At 44.6% G+C, this 19,026-nt stretch overlaps 1 protein-coding gene across 7 annotated transcripts in view; it reads right to left on the reverse strand.

Annotated features, from left to right (window-relative positions):
* Positions 1-19,026, reverse strand: part of ARHGEF7 (Rho guanine nucleotide exchange factor 7) — a 118,847-nt gene that overhangs the window by 57,657 nt on the left and 42,164 nt on the right. For all 7 annotated transcript variants that reach the window (XM_084844629.1, XM_084844624.1, XM_084844626.1 and 4 more), the window contains exons 5-6: positions 18,552-18,753; positions 8,640-8,728 (exon numbers count right to left, since the gene is read on the reverse strand). In XM_084844629.1, the coding sequence (XP_084700755.1) occupies positions 8,640-8,728; positions 18,552-18,753 (291 nt within the window). The remainder of the gene's footprint in view (positions 1-8,639; positions 8,729-18,551; positions 18,754-19,026) is intronic.

The following is a 19,026-nucleotide window of genomic DNA, read 5'->3' on the forward strand; positions in this document are numbered from 1 at the left end:
CATTATCTTTAAACTGAAACTGGACAGGGCAGCCCTTCAAACAGAAAATGCTTTCAAACTAGAGCTGTGCACAAATGGCTTCTTGAAATTCTCCACCTTACTTGTGGGCAGAGAAATTTGGGAGACAATTTCACCAAATTTCTCCGGGAGGAGGAGAAATTATCAACAATTTCTCCCTAGTAGGGCTTCCCATTAGCAGGGCTTGTAGCACAGCTTCTTTCTTTTTCCTAAGGGTTTTGGGGGTTTTCGTGCTGCAACAGCATCAACTGTCTTGGCAGGCTGGCCCCCAGTTTGCATCCACCTCAATGCAGGTGGGGGCAATGTTGTGTCCAGCTCCAGGGATGAGGTGGAGTTAGTGCTCTGCCAAAATCTGTCCTCCAATTTCCTTAAAGTTTTCTGCCCCCATGAAAGAGGCTTCAATTGTTCTGCCTCATTCAGGATGTTTTAGAAAGTATTTTTGTAGTGTTTTTGAGCTTACCCAGTCACAGCTAGCCTCCCAGGCTGCCTGTACGCCCTGACCTGAAAAAGTCCTATGGGAGGAATTACCTCACGGTGCCTTAAACTGGGCTTTAATTGAAGCGTAGGAAGCTGAGGAGACTACAGGTTGCCAAAGAGATGGTTGTACAATGAAAAACAGGACATCTGCATTCACTCCTCAGCCATCTCCTAAGTAAGGTTAAGACCAAGAAACCCAACCCCAACCCATAAGAGTTTCTGTGAAACTTCTTCACCATTGAATTTCTTTTTGAAAGCAATTTCTCCTCTATCAAATTGAATGAGAATGGTCGAAAAAATGTGGGAGAAATTTGTGGCACAGCACTACTTCAAACAGAGGATGCTGCTCTGTAAAAGAGGACATATGGCCACCCTAGAACTGGGACTTCTCCCTCTTCACACACTTGAACCACCCTTGGATGAGGAAAAGGTAAGATTTCCTGTAGTAGCAAGGAACACGGCATTCTGAAAGAATAGCTATCTCTTTGCACCACTTTATACACAAGGCTGCCATCCCTTTCACAATCTAATTTGTTATTACTTTGGTAACAGTAATATAATGTGATTCCTCTCCCAGAGTTCCTATGATGTTCAGATGTACTAGACTAGCTATACTATTCAGTGCTGCAGTTTACAGTCTGTTTGGGATATAAAACAGTTATTCATGGCTCTATGAAAACCTGATGAAACAAGTGACATGCTGAACTATTTAAAAATGGAGACTTCACTGCCTCTTTCATTAGTGTGGCTGAACTCTGTATTATTCCCTTGAATGGGCCTATTCAGTTGAAGAGGGGGAGAAAAGGGAGACCATTTCTAAGTTCATTCTTTTGTTGGTAACTTGACTCCTGCCCCAAAGATTAAAATGTCTCCATTCTACAGAAGCACTACGAAGGACAGATGTCACAAAGAACACATAAGCTATTAATTAGCCAGTTACAAAAGTGCAGTACCACACTTGCAAACACATAGCAGAAAGATTAATAAATTATATCTTGGAAAGCAAAAGACGATGATGAAACTAGTAGACCATAACACTATCACACACAAAGCCAATAAAATCAGAAAATGGTTGCCCATTGCAATATGAAAACAGCAACATGCAAAACTTGACATATGAGGTGGCGACAGGACCCCTAAAACAAAGATCTAGCAGATTCATTTTGTAGAGTTTCCATATATTAAATCAGTAGAAATATGCTAGAGATCTGCATTATAGTTGTGTCATTTTTACACAAATTGTCAAGGTGTGTTTTCATGATCTAATTCGCTGAAAAACATCGACAATGAAATGGTGTTGCCTTTTCAACTAGACTGAAATTGAAGGAGGCAGTAAATGTCTTTAAAATTCACACAGTAGCCTTTCTAACCCAAGAAAATTAAGTGTATATAACCAAAACAGTATGTGTGTATATAAACAAAAGCAAACAATTGCTGCTTTTAAATTACCAGCCACATTTTAGCTGACTGTATGCTGAGTTCCTACCATGTACTCAGCCTTTAAATATATTTAAACCCCTCCTTTACATTTCCTGCATTCATAAAACACCACTGGAAGAAAGCCTATTTTGACTTGCGGAATTCACACGCACTGATTTTACTGATAAAGTTTTAAGTTCTCATAATTTATCTGTGTCTCACTTTCTTTAGATAAGCTTCAAGATCACTTACCTACCTCTCCCATTAAGGGTAAGTTGCGAACATTATAAGTTTACAGTATTTCAGGGGTTACAAAAGCAGCAAATATAACAATACTTCACATTCACAGCACAGCTACACTTCACAGTTTCTAATCTCACCATCATGCTTGTCTGCTCTAATAATCACCTTTCTCCTTTTTCCAGCTTTTTGCACGGTCTGGCTGCTGCAAGAACCCATGAGATTTCAAAGACCTCGTTCTGAAAGCTCCATCACCATTTGATGAAACTAGGTACCAAATGTGGAGGATTACTTTCACAGACATGGTAACCTTTTACAGTCTGCAGCACAAACGGAAAGCATAGAGAGCTGCATTCATCCAGTGTGAGCTATCCCTTAGTCACAAGGCACGGGGGGGGGGGGGAATAAAGTATGTCTAACTGTTCATTTACACAAAGCTCAGTTATCTTTGCTAAAGCAAAACCTCTGACTGGAGCGTGGCTTTAAAAAATGACCTGCTTAGAGGACCGTTTTGATGTGAAGAAACTGAAGGCCACTTCACAAATGACTTTTTTCTTCCATTATATATATTAAAAAGGAGACACCATCATATCTAGAAATTGTGTAAGTATCCACATGACTTGAAGCTACTGTCCAAAACAGATACCTGCATGATTTTTCACACATTAAGGCATAATTCTCCCACCCAAGAAACAGAACAAGTAAGCTGCTACAGAATAAAAAGTAAAAAATATAATCGACAAATAATGTTAATTTTCAAATGTACAAATTTCAAATAACCACAAGGTAATGACTGACGAAATACAACTCAATACTATAGAGAGCTCAAAATTAAAAGACTGCTGAATGAAAGTCCACAGAATAACAGGGGCTTGTCACCTGACCAATTTCAGGAAATCTTCAGCAAGAGCCAGCTTGCGTGGAAAGCTTCATCAGCCCGTAACATACAAGTACATTTAAAACAACAGCAACAAACCTGTAGTTACACAACCCTGACTGAGCTGAACGACTTAAACCATGCCTTTTTTGAATCTCAAAGAAAAGGTTTTGAGACTCACAGAATCCTAACGGGAAGTTTCACAGAGAATACTCTTCACAGATTCACATGTTGGCGTTTCAGTGACAGACAAGTATTCATAGCACCCAGCTTTCTCAAGGTCCACATTCCAGCCATGGCATCCATCTACTGCACCCTTTGCCAATCTGGTGCCCTCCGGATGGTTTGGACTACTACTTACAGCATTCCTGACCACTGGCCATGCTGGCTGGGGCTGATGGGAGTTGAAGTCCAAAACATCTGGAGGGGACCAGGTTGGGGTTGGCTAATCTACTGAATCTCTTTCAGCAACCTTTAGATTTTGAGCCCTTATCCACAGTCTGAATGGTATTTCATCACTCAGTTATTTGGAATGTGTATGGTACATATTTGCATTTTTTAAATTCTCTCTCTCCCTCTTTTTTAAACTTACTATTCCAATTGGTTCATTTATTCCTTTTCTTTGTTCATTTGCGAGAATCTCCTTTGTGTAGGAGAAAGTGTATACACAAACACTGACATCACCACTGAGTATCCCGAGAGAAAAAGCCCAAGACAGATCCTTGTCCTAAGATTTCAACACTCAGTGGCAAGTTTGAGCCCCTGTTCACATGCTCGGAGAGGGAGTATTGTTCACGCATGGTGGAAGAGTGTGCCTGTCTCCTCCCTTCCCTCATAGTGATAATGAATGTTTCACATGAAATCAGGTGCTCCATGAGATAAGTGGGAAAATGTGCACAGACTGGGTCCAAGTGACTGATATGGCATTCTTGAGGACTGCCTGTCACATATTTAGCACTATCCCTGTGGTGAAAGGGAGTGGAGTGAGCTTCCCCCACAGCATCTTGAGGATGGTCCTCCTTCCCCTTCCAAATGCATGAATCAGGGTTGACATATGGAACTGGAAAAGGACCTTAAAGTTAGCCCCTTGTATCAGATGTACATCTCAGTTGTTATCAAGACAGTCACCAACATTCTTTTTCCTTTTTCTTATGTGGGTCATAAGGATGTCAACAGGAACAACGTCTAAACAAGCCCTCACAATCATTCCATTTCAGACACCAACACAATCAATAGCATCCCACTATTAGGAATACTATAAAAAAAAGCCTGTCTGAAATCTGCACTAAACCCGTGCACTATTATAAGCTGTGATTTCCCATCTCTTTCTGTTCTGAGGTTCAAAATTTTGTGTGAAGCACCAACAGATTTCATGCATAACGACTAATCCGAAACATCTCTTAAGGATTTCCTCAGCATGAATGGAACATACAAAAATAGAAGAGCAGCTCAGCAGCACTGCCTCTTGATAATGATCGTGTTCCATCTGTTTTTCCTTTGTACAGGTAAAGGAGCACATTAGAATAGAAGAATCAGAGCAGATGGGGCCCATAGGTCATTGCATCCAAGTACCTGCCCTCAGGAAACATACTCTACGTAGTAATACATCCGCACATCCATAATAAAAACTAAAGCCCTTCATACCAATTGTGACATGTGACAAAACAAGTGAACAAACCATGCAACACGGAGATAGGCATGTGGATAAAGAAGAGTTGAAGGGACATCAGGGTGGATTCATTTAAATCACGGCAATTTAAATCAGTGATTTAAATCAGCAAGAAAAAAGGGCCATTTAAATCACTGATACTTCCTCATTTATTTCTTAAACAATTATGCAAATCTGACCACTAAACCATGTTAATTTACAACTAAATAAGAGCATGAATGCAAAACTGTGACCCCCCTCCAACCACCAAAAGAACGTGGCACTAATAATGGAGGTAAGGCAGCAATCAGGTCAGGGTCACTGTGCTGGGCTTTAGCATCTTCCCTACCATGTGACCCTGAATCATTGCTTTACTGCCACTAGCGGCCACAGTAAAGCAGCCGTCAGGTCAGGGTAGCCATGGGGACCCTGAAGCAACCTGAATCACTGCTTTACTGCCACTAATGGCAGCGGTAAAGCAGTGATCTGGTTGGGGAGAGCTTTAGCCAGCTTCTGCAGCCCTGAAGCAGCAACACCCTTGAAGTATATGTGAGACCGTGCGTGTGCAAGGGCAGGTGTGCGCCCCGGCCACCCAGCTGACAGCCAGTGCAGCCCTTGGGACGAAAAAAGTTGTGCACCCCTAAAACAGAATATTATCTACACTGTCATTTCAGTCTTACAAGCAGGCCTTTGTCACACAGTATACGTTTTCCATGCTTTTCTTTTTTACTCTAGACAAATATGTAAAGGGAATATCCTTTACATACGCCTATAGAGCAGCCTTCCCGAACCTGGGGGAGATATTTTGGACCAACCTCCATCGGTCCCAGCCAGTTGTAGTCCAAAACATCTGGAGGATGCCAGGTTGCGGAAGAAAGTCACAGAGGGCCCTCTTTCTTACAACCAGCACCCATGGCAATTGGAGAGGCTAAGAGTGGGGATATAGGAACCTGTGCACTGGACAATGTTGTTTTTTCTTCTCTCCAATATTGCTTCTTTCTGCTTCACTCTGTCTCAGCCCAGCCCTACACTCACAAAAATAAAACAGCAAAACAAAAACAAAATGAAATGCCTATGACTGATCGGTAGAAATAAGGTCTGGTGGTTATTGGGAAGACTACAGCAGTTTATTTTCATGAGGTGAAAATGAAATGCTTATGTTGGATTAGGTATATAGGGACTTTGTAAAATCTACTCTGACTGTGTTTTACGGATTATCAGGCGCATTTTGTTCTGTCGTCTGCTCACAGACGGATGCGATTTTTTCCCGTCATGTGGAAAAATATGCAAATAATTAATTACATAAGAGGTTTCGTAACAATTTACATAATTTACCTTAGTACATAACATTTAGTGTATTGTCCCCTACTCCCTTCAACTTTTCTTCAGCAGAAACTTGCGAATTTTTCTACGAATAAATATGCGTAAATTTCAGGAAAGTTAACAAAAAAAACATCTGAAAGTCCACAGACTCCATGTGGCCTGAGGGGGTCAGTCCGCAGTGGATTCCGCAGGTCGGATTCTTAGAAATCCGAGCTCATTTTAGTCTGTCTCAAGTTTCTCCAGCACCCCTATGTCGGGTAGAGTGTATATATTCATATTTCAGAAATATCAAATTGGCTCTTGGTTTATGTCGAAAAGCTTCCTTTAACTCAGAGGTTCTCAATTTTCTACCTCCAGAGCCCACTTGGGAGAGCTGAAAATGACTTGAGACCCATCAGTCACAAAATGGTGTTGCAGGGTTAGAGCGGTTCACAAAATGGTGACAGCTGGAGGCAGAGCTAACATGCTGATATCCAGGTTTAATATTAACCTAGTTATTATGTAATCAAAACTTAGTACTTACATTTTGAAAAATCCAATTTAAAATTTTAAAAATCCTATCATGGAATTTTTTTTAATCCACCATGATGCATATACATAAAGAAGAGAAGGAAGACCCAGCAAAAGGCAAGAGCAAACAGATGTTATTATTTCTCTAGATCAGCAGAACTGCGTTACAACCATTTCCCCAAGAAACTATACTGCAGTTCAGCACTTCTACCAATAACTCAGTTATCCAATGAGCTTTGGGTATGAGATCTGCTGTTATGAGATCTACTGGAAGTGTTACATAGAGCTGCAATATTTCCTGGATGTACCTGTAAAGTGCTTGCTAAATTTCTGTTTGGTGCTGTTCACAGGTTGGATGCAGGAGCTGCTTTCCTTCAATGGAAGGGCTCTGCTCACAGAAGATGGCACCAGCCACTTTGGGGGGATCACCCCCTGCTCCATAGCTCACCCCATTCAGCATGGTCCCATGACCCCCTGTGTAGCATTTCCAGGTGGCTGGGGGGCCTGCTGTGGGGAGGAGGGTGTGAGGAAGTCTGCTTCTACCAGCCCAGTTGCATACGCCTAAATATGGCTCCAACCCAAGGTGAATTTAAGGTATCTTGCCCAGGCAAAACATCCTGTGAATACTTTGAGAACAGCTGAAAAGATTTATATAAGATTAGTGAAAATGTCTTGGTCTCTGTCTCCATATAAATAAGCATGTCTACCGGTATATGAGTATATTGTACATATACAAAAACGTGTGGGTTTTACAGTAGTGTGCATATGTATACACAGTGCCAGATCTCCCAAATACTGACTGGTTTTTAAGACTCATCCTTTCCACTTCAGTATGTGAGCCTTGAAGTCATGTATAGTGGCATACCAGGGACTTAGCAACCTCTTGATTTGTTACCTGCTTTGGAATGATAAAAACAGGGGGGCAGGAGTCAAGCATTCTGGTTTGCTGGAGGGCTCCATACAGCTTGGCCAATCACAACTGGGACCTTCTCAAACTGGGGAGAGGTAACGAGTGGGGTACCGCAGGGCTCAGTCCTGGGCCTAGTGCTCTTCAACATTTTTAGTAATGACTTGGAGGAGGAAGTGCAGGGAATGCTGATCAAATTTGCAGATGACACAACATTGGGCGGGATAGCTAATACTTTGGAAGACAGAAACAAAATTCAAAGTGATCTGGATAGACTGGAGCGCTGGGCAGAAAACAACAGAATGACATTTAATAGGGATAAATGCCAAGTTCTGCACCTAGGAAAAAGAAACCAAATGTACAGTTACAAGATGGGGGATACGTGGCTCAACAACACTACAAGCGAGAAGGATCTTGGAATTGTTGTCAATCACAAGCTGAATATGAGCCAACAGTGTGATGTGGCTGCAAAAAAGGCAAATGCTATTTTGGGCTGCATTCATAGAAGCATAGCTTCCAAATCCCGGGAAGTACTAGTTCCCCTCTACTCAGCACTGGTTAGGCCTCATCTGGAGTACTGTGCCCAGTTCTGGGCACCACACTTTAAGAAGGATGCAGACAAACTGGAGAGGGTTCAGAGGAGGGCAACAAAGATGATCAGAGGACTGGAAACAAAGCCCTATGAAGAGAGCCTGAAAGAACTGGGCATGTTTAGCCTTGAGAAGAGAAGACTGAGGGGAGATATGATAGCACTCTTCAAGTACTTGAAAGGTTGTCACAAAGAAGAAGGCCAGGATCTTTTCTTGATCATCCCAGAGTGCAGGACACGGAATAATGGGCTCAAGTGACAGGAAGCCAGATTCCGGCTGAACATCAGGAAAAACTTCCTGACTGTTAGAGCAATATGACAATGGCACCAATTACCTAGGGAGGTGGTGGGCTCTCCCACACTGGAGGCATTCAAGACGAGGCTGGACAGCCATCTGTCAGGGATGCTCTGACTTGGATTCCTGCATTGAGCAGGGGGTTGGACTCGATGGCCTCGTAGGCCCCCTTCCAACCCTACTATTCTATGATTCTATGAATTTGTACATGCCTGGCTTAAGAAGTCTAGCTCCTGCAGATTAATACTGTTTGGAAAAAGAATCACATCTTTACAGCCTTAAGGTAGAAGCAACTGATAAATGGTGCACATCAAATTCAGAGAAAAAAATACTCACCACATTGTAATAGCTTTTGCTGATAGCAGATGTATCAAACCCTTTTGGAGGACTCTTCAGGCTTCCTGATTTGGGGGAAACAGGTTTTTCTGAAATATAAAATGTTTTAGCAATCAAATGCATTTTCACAGCTCAAACACTAGAAGTCAAAACAAAATGCTCTTCTTAATATCGTTATGACAAGATGCGGAAGTATTTATTAAATAGTTTACCGACAAGCACAAAGAGTGCATTGGACCTGTTCAGAGGATCGTATCTCAGCTCCATAAGCCAAGACATGAACAAGCCTTTTGCTTGCTGCATCCTTCTGCCACTCCTTCCCTCCTCCCTTCTCAGCACGATGCAGTAAGCCAAGATGTTCCCCATTATATTCGAATTAGGAAACTATAATTTCCAGTTTGGGAACAAGCCAAGAACTGAAGCCATGCTCCAAAGTTGGTTTGAAGATCCTGGCTTGTCCTGAACTTGGTAACCATAGTTTCATAATTTGGATGTAACAGGAAAGAATGGTTAACTGAAGGCACACTGAGAACAGAAGGGGCTGTGTGCGCAGGTACAAAGTCCAAAGTCTCAGCTTATTAAATCAAGGTACAACTGTCTGAACACACCCAAATCAAGTCAAACCAGCATGAGGCATTTTCAAAAGTCAGAATTTTAAGAGAAAAAACCCAGTGTTTTCTAGGATGAAAAATAATGCCATCTTACATAAGGGGATATATGCATTCCAGAGTCACACAACTTCCAAAATAACTTTCATGGAATGTATAGCTTTAAAAAAGCAGGTAACTAATATGAATTGGACAGCTTATGGTGCTACTTAAAGTGGGGCAGGAGGGGGGAGAGTTTCATAAAGATGAATGCAAGGAGGACCAGAGTCAGTTAGCCTATAGCAAAGCACTGTAAAATACCAGGGCATTTTCCTTGTTGCAAAAGCAGATTTTAAAAGCACCTTTAAAGTTATACATATATTCAAACTGTACTTTGAACAGTTTATCCTCTCAAATTGCACAAGGTGCACAGTCTTCTATATTTATAAGAACTGACATCCACACAAAATGTACAATGCCTCCTATCCCCCAGGTTTTTTAAAAAATGCAATTTGTTATAAACCCCTGAGTCTGGAGTCTTTAGGATTTGTTATAGCCACCATCAGGTGTACTTTTTGAAAAGCAAAGGGGCCTACATCCCCAGCCACATTCCACACATAGGCTGCTACCTGTAACTGTAGTTCTTTGAGTGGTCACCTGTGCATTCACACATATGGGCTCTGCACCTGCGCAGAGCCTCAAATTGAGAAACTTCTATAGCTGAGGACTTTTGGCAGGAAGCCTTCCCCCACCATCCCAGTGTGCATTTATGTATGTATGTATGTATATATTTATTTATTTATTGCATTTATACCCCGCCTTTTTTCCTCTTGCAAAGAACCCAAGGCAGCTTACATTATCCTCCTCCTCTCCATTTGATCCTCACAAAAACAACCCTGTGAGGTGGGTTGGGCTGAGAGTGTGTGACTGGCCCAAAGTCACCCAGTGAGCTTCCATGGCCGAGTGGGGACTAGAACCCGGATCTCCCAAGTCCCAGTCCAACACTCTTGCCACTACACCACACTGGCTCTCCTTACTGAGGACACTGCATGTCCTTAGCAAGCTCACACTTATTCCCTCGGTTCCTTGAGACCAACATTGTGGCCTTGGAACCAACAAGAAATACCTTTGGTACCCAACATCGAACTCGAGTATGACACTGAGGAGGGGATGGCCGGTGGGTTGTGTGAATGCACAGATGACCACCTGAAGAACTACAGTTACAGGTAGACCTGTCTTTCTCCTTCATGGTCTCTATGCATCACACATATGGGCAAGTAGCAAGCTAACAAGGTTGTGGGTTGGTGTCCTACTACAAAACAGATGAAAGGACGGCATGACCAAAAGTAAAGCCAGCTCTAGCTGACAAAAGTAGATGTTGTCGACCAGGCTGCAGTAAGGCACAGTTCAGGGATAGCAACCCCTCTGCCAAAAGCAGCCTACATTGCTATCGCATGAGTAGAATGAGCTTGGACTGGGGCAGGCAGTTTGAGTGCAGCTAGTTCATATGATAGCTTGATGGTCCTGCCGACCCAGGAAGAGAAGCGCTTAGTCGAAAGAGGCAAACCTTTAGGCTTGCCACTGCAGCAGACTAAAAGTTGAGGCAAAATTCTGAACTGATCAGTTCTCAACTTATAAAAGGCCAGGATGTGACGAACACCGAGTGTGTGCAGGGTCAATTCCAGAGGCGTAGACAGGGAAGTAAAGAAAGCAGGCAAAACAATGCCCTGATGTAAATGAAAGTCCAACACAACTTTCAGCAGAAAAGCAGGATCAGGCCGGAGCACCACTTTCTTTCAATGAAAGGTGAGCTAGAGCTGGTCTACTCTGAGTCCACAGAGTTCACTAGCCCATTGTGCACATGTGATGACCACCAAGAATGCCACCTTCTACAAGAAGAAGCGTGGTTGCCAGGGGCTCAAAGGGTTTGGATGAAAGTGCCTTAAACACAACAGAAAGGCTCCAACTTGGTACCATGGAGGGAACTGGGTGCCAGGCTTCAGATCCCTTTCAGAAACCTCTTTGCTGCAGATGCGAGAAGACAGAAACGCCCTCAAAAGGAGGGTGAAAAGCAGAGACAGCTGATAAATAAACGTTGAGAGATGACAGCTTGAGTACCTTCTTGAAAAGAGAGAGGAGGAATTGATGTACCTGGTGCAGTGAGCACCGAAATGGATGGAAGCCCTGAGCGCAAGCAAAGACGGAAAAAGCAGTCCATTTGCTCACATACGAACACTGTGTTAAGAGCTTATGAGCAGCACTGAAAATTCTTTGTATCAATGTCGGGACTGATCTGGTCTCTATCACCCTATCATCCACGCTGTTAGGTGGAGGTTAACCAGATCCAGGTGTTGGATCTGGCCATTCTCCCTCGTGAGATGGGATGGGTGCAATGGGGGACAATGGTACCAACCTGGCATCATCCTGAGCAGCAGGACAAACCATGGCTGGCAAGGCCACCAAGGAGCTATGAGGATGCATTCGGTACTCTCCATCCCATCTTTGTCAGAACCCTGATGATCAGCCAAAATTGAGGGGGGGGGGGCAGAACAGTGCTCTCATCCACCTCAGAATGAAAGTGTCCCCTGATGAACCTGTGCCGCAGCCTGCTCAGCTGCAAAAGTCCTGGCATACAGCATTGTCCTGAGTGACAAATAGGTCCACATGTGGTGTGCCCCAACTGTGAAACAGAGTCCTCAGGACTGATCTGTCCAGCTCCCAGTAGTTGTAAGAAAGTGTGGTCCAGCTGAGCTGGTCCATCAGGGTATTGTCCACGTCAGCAACGTGGGTTGAAACCAGACCAATCTGACACAGCATACACCAGTGAAAAATTGCCAGTGGTAAAGCAAGGAGCGGGAGCGATCTTGTATCCCCTTCCTTGTTCAGGTACACAGCTACCGTGATATTGTCTGAAGTGACCCGGACCAGTCTGCCCCCCAGATCCAGCTCAAATGCCCAAAGGGCCTTTTCCACCACCCTGAGCTCCTGGCGGTTGATGTGCTGCGCTGCCTCCACAGCAAACCACTGTCCATGGACCATAAGGCCCAACCATTGAGCTCCCCATCCCAAAAGCGACACATCCATAGTTACTATCTAGGATGGTGAGGGTTGAAGAAAGGGCATGCCCTCAACATGTTGGCCAGCACTATCTGCCACCGTAGGGAATCCCTGATGTCCTGTGGAAGCTGCAACTTGGTCCAACAGGTGTCCCACTTGGTATCGAAATTGCATATGAGCCAATACGGAAGAGGCCTAATATTCAACCGAGCATATCAGACTATTTATTTATTTAATGTCTATACCGCCCAATAGCCAAAGGTCTCTGGGCGGTTCACAAAAATTAAATCCAAAAAGCACAGGATAAAACAATATAAAATCTAAAAGCATTAAAACCACAATATAACAATACAACTAGAATAAAACCCAGCAGCAATGCAGAGATTTAAAATAGTTTTAAAACACCAAAGTTAAAAGTTAGGAAGCTAAAATGCTAAAATGCCTGGGAGAATAAAAAGGTCTTCTCCTGGCACCAGAAGGAGTACAACATAGGTGCCAGGCGAACCTCTCTAGGGAGCTCATTCCACAGCGGGATGCCACAGCAGAAAAGGCCATCTCCCTGGTAGCCACCCACCTCACTTCCTTTGACAGGGACTCAACGAGAAGGACCACTGAGGATGAACTTAGGGTCCAGGAAGACATATGTGGGAGGAGGCAATCCTTCAGATAACCTTTACCCAAGCTTTTAAGGGCTTTAAATGTTAATACCAGCACTTTGGATCAAGCCTGGAAATGGACTGGCAGCCAGTGCAGCTGGAAAAGTACTGGTATAATGTGATCTCACTGGCCAGTCCCTGTTAACAATCTTGCTGCCCTATTTTGGACATATTTCAGTCCACACCTCCGGATAATCTCCCCCAGCAGTTTCATGTAGACGTTGAACAGCATAGGGGAGGAAAAATAGAGCCCTGTGGAACCCCATGGCACAATTTGCCACCGTACAGAGCAATAATCCCCCAGCATCACCTTCTGGAATCAGCCATCCAAGTAGGAGTGGAACCACTGCGGTGCAGTGCCTCCAACTCCCAACCCAGACAACCTATCCAGAAGGATACCATGGTCGATGGTATCGAAAGCCGCTGACAGGTCCAGGAGAATCAACAGGGTCACACTCCCCCTGTCCCTCTCCCGGCAGAGGTCATCCCACAGGGCGACCAAGGCAGTTTCCGTTCCAAAACCAGGCCTGAAGCCCAAATGAAATGGAATTAGATAATCTGTTTTATTCAAGAGTGCCCGGAGTTGTCCTGCAACAACCCGCTCAAGCATCTTGCCCAGAAAGGGGATGTTGGCCACCGGCCTACAGTTGTTAACATCCTCCGGGTCCAGGGCAGGCATTTTCAGGAGTGGCCTGATTACTGCCTCTTTTAAAGAGGCCGGCACCACTCCGTCTCTCAAGGAGGAATTTACAACCTCCTGGACCCGGCCAGACATCCCTTCTTTGTTTGATGTAATAAGCCGTGAAGGGCAAGGGTCAAGCACACAGGTAGTCGAGCAGACTTGGCCAAGCACTTTGTCTACATCTTCAGCCCTCAATAACTGAAACTCATCCAATAAAACTGGTCCAGACAGTGCTCTGAACGCCTCTACCAATGGAACTGCATTAATCGTGGTGTCCAATTCATGACAAATCTGAGCAACTGTTGTTGCAGCCATAAGGCATAGTAAGCATTGGATCTTGAGTGCTGAAGTGACCATGCGACGGTTTAGCTCCGTTGCCAACAAGACCAACACCTCCATTCGATCCCGAGGGAGGAATGCTCTGCCTGAGCAGGAGTGCAGCAGCGCCCCAATAAACTGCAGACTTTGCATAGGCTGTAGATGTGATTTTTTGAGGTTGAGACAAAGTTCCAAGCTTCGAAGGAGATTGCAGGTCACCTCTATCGACCAAAGAAGGTGGTTTCGTGTCGATGCCACCAACAGCCAATCGTTGATGTACGATACACCTTGATACCCTGCATTTGAAGATGGGAGCAGACCACTGCCATGCACTTGGTAAATACTCTTGGCGCAGTGGAGAGGCCGAAGGGTAGCACCTGGAACTTGTAGATGATGGGACCGATTACAAATGGGAGATAATGTTGGTATGACTCCTCTATGGTGATATGAAAATGTGCGTCCTTGAGGTCAATAGAGGCGAATCAATGTCCCTGAGAGAGAAGAGGGAGGATGAATGCTAGAGACCCCATGCAGAACTTCTTGAGTTAAATGTACAGATTTCATTCTTGGAGGCCCAGGATCAGTTGGAATCCTCCACCCTTCTTTAGTACCATGAAGTACCTTGAGCAGAACCCATAATAGAGATGTGAATGCAGAATAGGTATGATGACTCCCTTCATGAGGACAGTATCGACCTCCTGCTGGAGAATGGGAGATGGAGCTGTGACCTTTATGGTACTGAGCAGAGGAAGGGTATTGATGTGAACCTGTAGCCCCTTCGTATGATGGAAAGGACCCAGGAGTCCAATGTGATGATGTGCCAGGTCCGATAAGTGGACAGAAGAGTTCCGAAGATGGGAAGATGAGCAGAGGGACAAAAAAGAAGGGGGTCTCAGTTAAAGGTGCTGCTTGTTTCTACCGCTAGTTACGCAACTTTGAAGTCGAGAAAGACCTTCCCAACACCACCGGTTGATAGTGGTGCTGTTGCGCTGACCCTGGTTGGTGCGGTTGATATCTGGCGGTAGAACCTTGGAACCAATGTTGTTGCCTGGATGGCTGTTGGGCATACAACCCATACAACACACCATGGTATGGGCCTTCTGGACTGAGTCTAATGCATTGTCAGTTTTCATATTAAACAAACATTGACGATCAAAGGGCAGGTCTTCGAAGTTGGCTCTAGTCTCCTGCAGAAAGCCAGCCCATCTCAACCAGGCATTGTGATGCAGGGTGATGGAACCAACAAGTACGTTTGAGTCACAGTCAACTTGATGGCATGACATATTTATTTGCTGCTTCAACATCTTCAAAGTCTCAGACTGGAAGTGGCAATCCAACTACTTCTTGTCATCTGGCCAACTTTATCCCATAAGAGTAGCTGGTATCCAGACATAGCAGCCTGATAATTCAAAATCTTTACACCCATCATTGCAGAGGAATATAATTTCCTTCCAAGTAGGTCAAGGTGTCTGCCTTCTTTGTCAGTTGGAGAGGAATGTGTCCTACAGGCCTTCCCTTGTGCCATCTCAACAACCATCAAGTTTGGGGCTGGGTGCTTGAAGAAGTAGTCAGCATTAGCTTCCTGTAAATGATATATCCCCTCCAGGTGCTTGGATGTTGAAGGCATAGTGGAAGGTTTTTCCAGGATTGTTAAATGGTCTCCCCTAGTGCAGGGAGGAGAGGAATGGTGACTGGTCAGGGAGATTCTGTATTCAGACAGATCCTGCACTGTAGAAGCTACTTGCTTAGTCTCTAGACTCTAGGCCTGCTCCATTCTCAGAACCGGAGTAAAAAAGTGTACCCCGTCTCTGATGGAGAACTAGTGTCATTCAACCTGATAATCACATCAGGTGAGGAGATGGAAAGAGGGCAGGACGACTGAGACATAGTGTCAGATTGACAGCCTTCCATACCGGAAAGCAAAGATTCCTCTGACGAGACCTGACATGCGGACTGCTTCTCTCCCTCCTTATGTGGGATGTCACCAATATTAGATTGTGAGATGTATAGAAGCGTGGTCGTGGCTGGATAGTAAGCAGGGTGGTCTACAACTATGCAGCTTGTGGCTGTGGTAGATCAGGCGGGATAGTCTGTAACTGCACTGTCTGTAGCTGCGGGCAAATAGATGGTGCAACTGGAGTTGGAACGCGAAGAACGTCTTCTCAATCCGGAGGCCTCGACACAGAAGCCAATGGTTGTCATCAGTATCAACTTCCTCCCCAGTAAGGAGGATCAGGATGGTGAGGAAGGTAAGGATCATCACAGTCTTCAACCAATCCTGGGGTCTCCTATTGCAAGTCCCAGGTTGAACATCTATCCCACTCACAGAATAGTGATCTAGACCTGTCTTGGTAATGGCTCTGTTAGTAAAAACCAGGGGCAGGACCCCTGTTAGAAGAAGCGACTGGGTAGACTGAATCCAGCAATTGCAGACAACGCTCACAACCTGTGCTGTAGCCTTCCAATCGGTAATGACGAGGTGGCCAAATGGGTGGGCCTACTGGAGATGGATCCTGGATCTCACCTTCCGATGTTGATGTAATCGGAATTGTCAGAAATGGATCATCCTTTCCATTCGCACTCAACACCGCAATAGACAAAGCTTCAGGTTAGCATGACTTTATTTTGCTAGAGACTAGCCTCTCTACAAATGCAGATTCAAGGACACTCTCAGAGTGCCCCAGGCCCTAAATAACTAATCAACAATCTCTAAGCAGAGGAGAAGAAACACAGGGTAGAGACGTTGCCGGCCGTTTGGATATGAACCTCACAGGTAAGCTTGCCAGGGCTCCCTCCTACGTTGGCTTCCAAGGGTGGCTATCTGGGTGGAGCGTCTGAGCCCTGCCCCTGACTTTTCCTACTTAGCTTTGCAATGCGCCCTAGCATCTCTCAAGTCACACCCCTTTTCCTCCTCCTCGGAAACTTGAGTTCCCACAGCGGAGGGAGGGGGCAGGGACTGAGCCTGGGCTATCTGTTTGTCAAGGCCTTTGGAGGAATCTCTCTCAGCGTCTAGGAGCTCTAGGGAGGGTCCCTCCCCCATGCTTTGATTTAGCAGTTCTAATTCTGACTCAGAATCGGAGCTGTCATACATCTGAAAGGGCTGGGACTAATCCCTGACAGGAATAGACTCCCCTGCCTAGATAGGATTCACCATTTGAATCAGTGAAAATAACATCAGTGGGGCTGCAGGTACCGTCATTGGTACAAGAGACCATGTTTGACCTTGAGGCATCGGTGGAGCAGTGGGAGATGCAGCTGGTGCCACGGGTCGCTGTCAATCCTGAGATGCCAGAACAGACACGGATGGAGCAGTCGGAGGCGAGGGACACACTTCATCCCGAGTCAGAGTCGTGGGAGACGCAAACGAATGTGGAGGTTGCTGTCAGTCCCGAGATGCTCACACGGAGTTGGGGAATGCGGGGGAGCACAAAGGGCATGCTCGATCCCAGTTAAAGTCATCCAACTTTTTAGAAGTCTTTTTCTTCTTCTTTTTCAATTCTGAAGAAGACAGACTAGCCTGTTTTGAAGCTCTAGCCCTTTTGGTTAGCGTCTTAGGCAGTGACAACGTCAAAGACCGGCCCGGAGTGGGAGGGTCTTGCTTACTTGGACGAAAACAACGTTGAGGGGATGATATCTCAAACACTGGAGCAGGCTTCTGCGCAGCAGGCAAAATCTCTGAGGATGAGGCTGGCTTTTCTGCCATACCTTTTGGCTCCTCAACAGCTTCCAACGCTCGTTTCCAAAGATCGGGTTTCAGCCAGTCAGAGTGATTTTGTCTCACCTGCTTCGAGAAAGCTTGACAATGAGGGCAAGCCTCAACAACATGCCCTTCTCCAAGGCAAAGAGAATGTCCGTCTGACGGCAGCAATTTAGCCCCACAACAGACACACTTTTTAAATGGTGCCTTAAGGGCCATATGCTTGTGAGGGCAATCGCGAGTTCGCGAAAACTAAATAAAAAATAAAATAATGCTAAGATAAAGACAGAAATACCTGATAGGTAAGAAGATAGAATAAAACCTCAGCTTCAAAAAACACTTTCAGATTGAACTGAATGCAAGAGAAGTTCCCAGATGAGGCTACCACAATGGCAGACAAAAGAGAACTGAGGGAATAAGCAGGAACCTGCTAGGGACATGCGCACTGGGACGGTGGGGGAAGGGTTCCCACCAAAACTCCTCAGCTATAGAAATTTCCCAAATCGAGCCTCTGAGCAGGCACAGAGCCCACATGTGTGATGCACAGAGACCACAAAGAACACTGGACTATCTTCAGGCAAGAAAGGTGATGGGTTATAAGCATGATGGAAAAACTGGAAGAGGGACAGGACCAGTGGTTAACTTCTAAAGAGAGGTGTAATGGCTTCAACCTGCCTGGAAGCCACACTTCCAAGTTCCTAATCCCCAATATGTGGTTGGCAAAGCAGAAAGGAAATTCTGTGTGTTTGTATGCAATGACATCCCTAAGCAGGTTTATGTACCATATGAATGGATACATATTATTTATAGGAGTTGAGATGCATTGCATAATCACAAACCATATATAACATTATATAAACATGCCATCAAGAAGACGAGACTACACAATTTATAAAGCAGGCACTTGAAACTCACCATTTGATTTTACTTCTCGTACATAATTGCTAGGAAACCAGCCTGTCTTGCCATTGTGAGTTCCTTCCCACCAGCCTCCTTCTTCAACTCTTGTAACATGGATAATATCTCCTTTTGTAAAAGAAAGTTCATCTTCATTGGTCTGTTGAAAATTAAATTTTGCTCTTACCACCAGCTGGTGGTTGCTGTTGTCTGTCATATCCTAGAAGTCATGAGACCGGAGAAATGCAAAGTTTTAGATACTTTTCAAAACAACAACAAAATATCTTGACAAAATTTAGCAGAGATGTAAAAAACAACTGTTGTGGTTGCCTCTTCATCTATGTACATATGTGATCATATAATTACAAAGTACAAATAAAATAAGCATTTCAAATTTATTTAGTATTTAGAATTTGTGTTCTCCTTTCATTCATTGTTAATAGTATTTACTGCTGACACTTAGTTGTAGGTTTTAGGCTTACGATCACCCTGC

Source organism: Heloderma suspectum, chromosome 3 (assembly GCF_057233095.1).
Source record: "Heloderma suspectum isolate Gila_16-S chromosome 3, 16-S_ref, whole genome shotgun sequence".
Lineage (NCBI taxonomy): Eukaryota > Metazoa > Chordata > Lepidosauria > Squamata > Helodermatidae > Heloderma > Heloderma suspectum.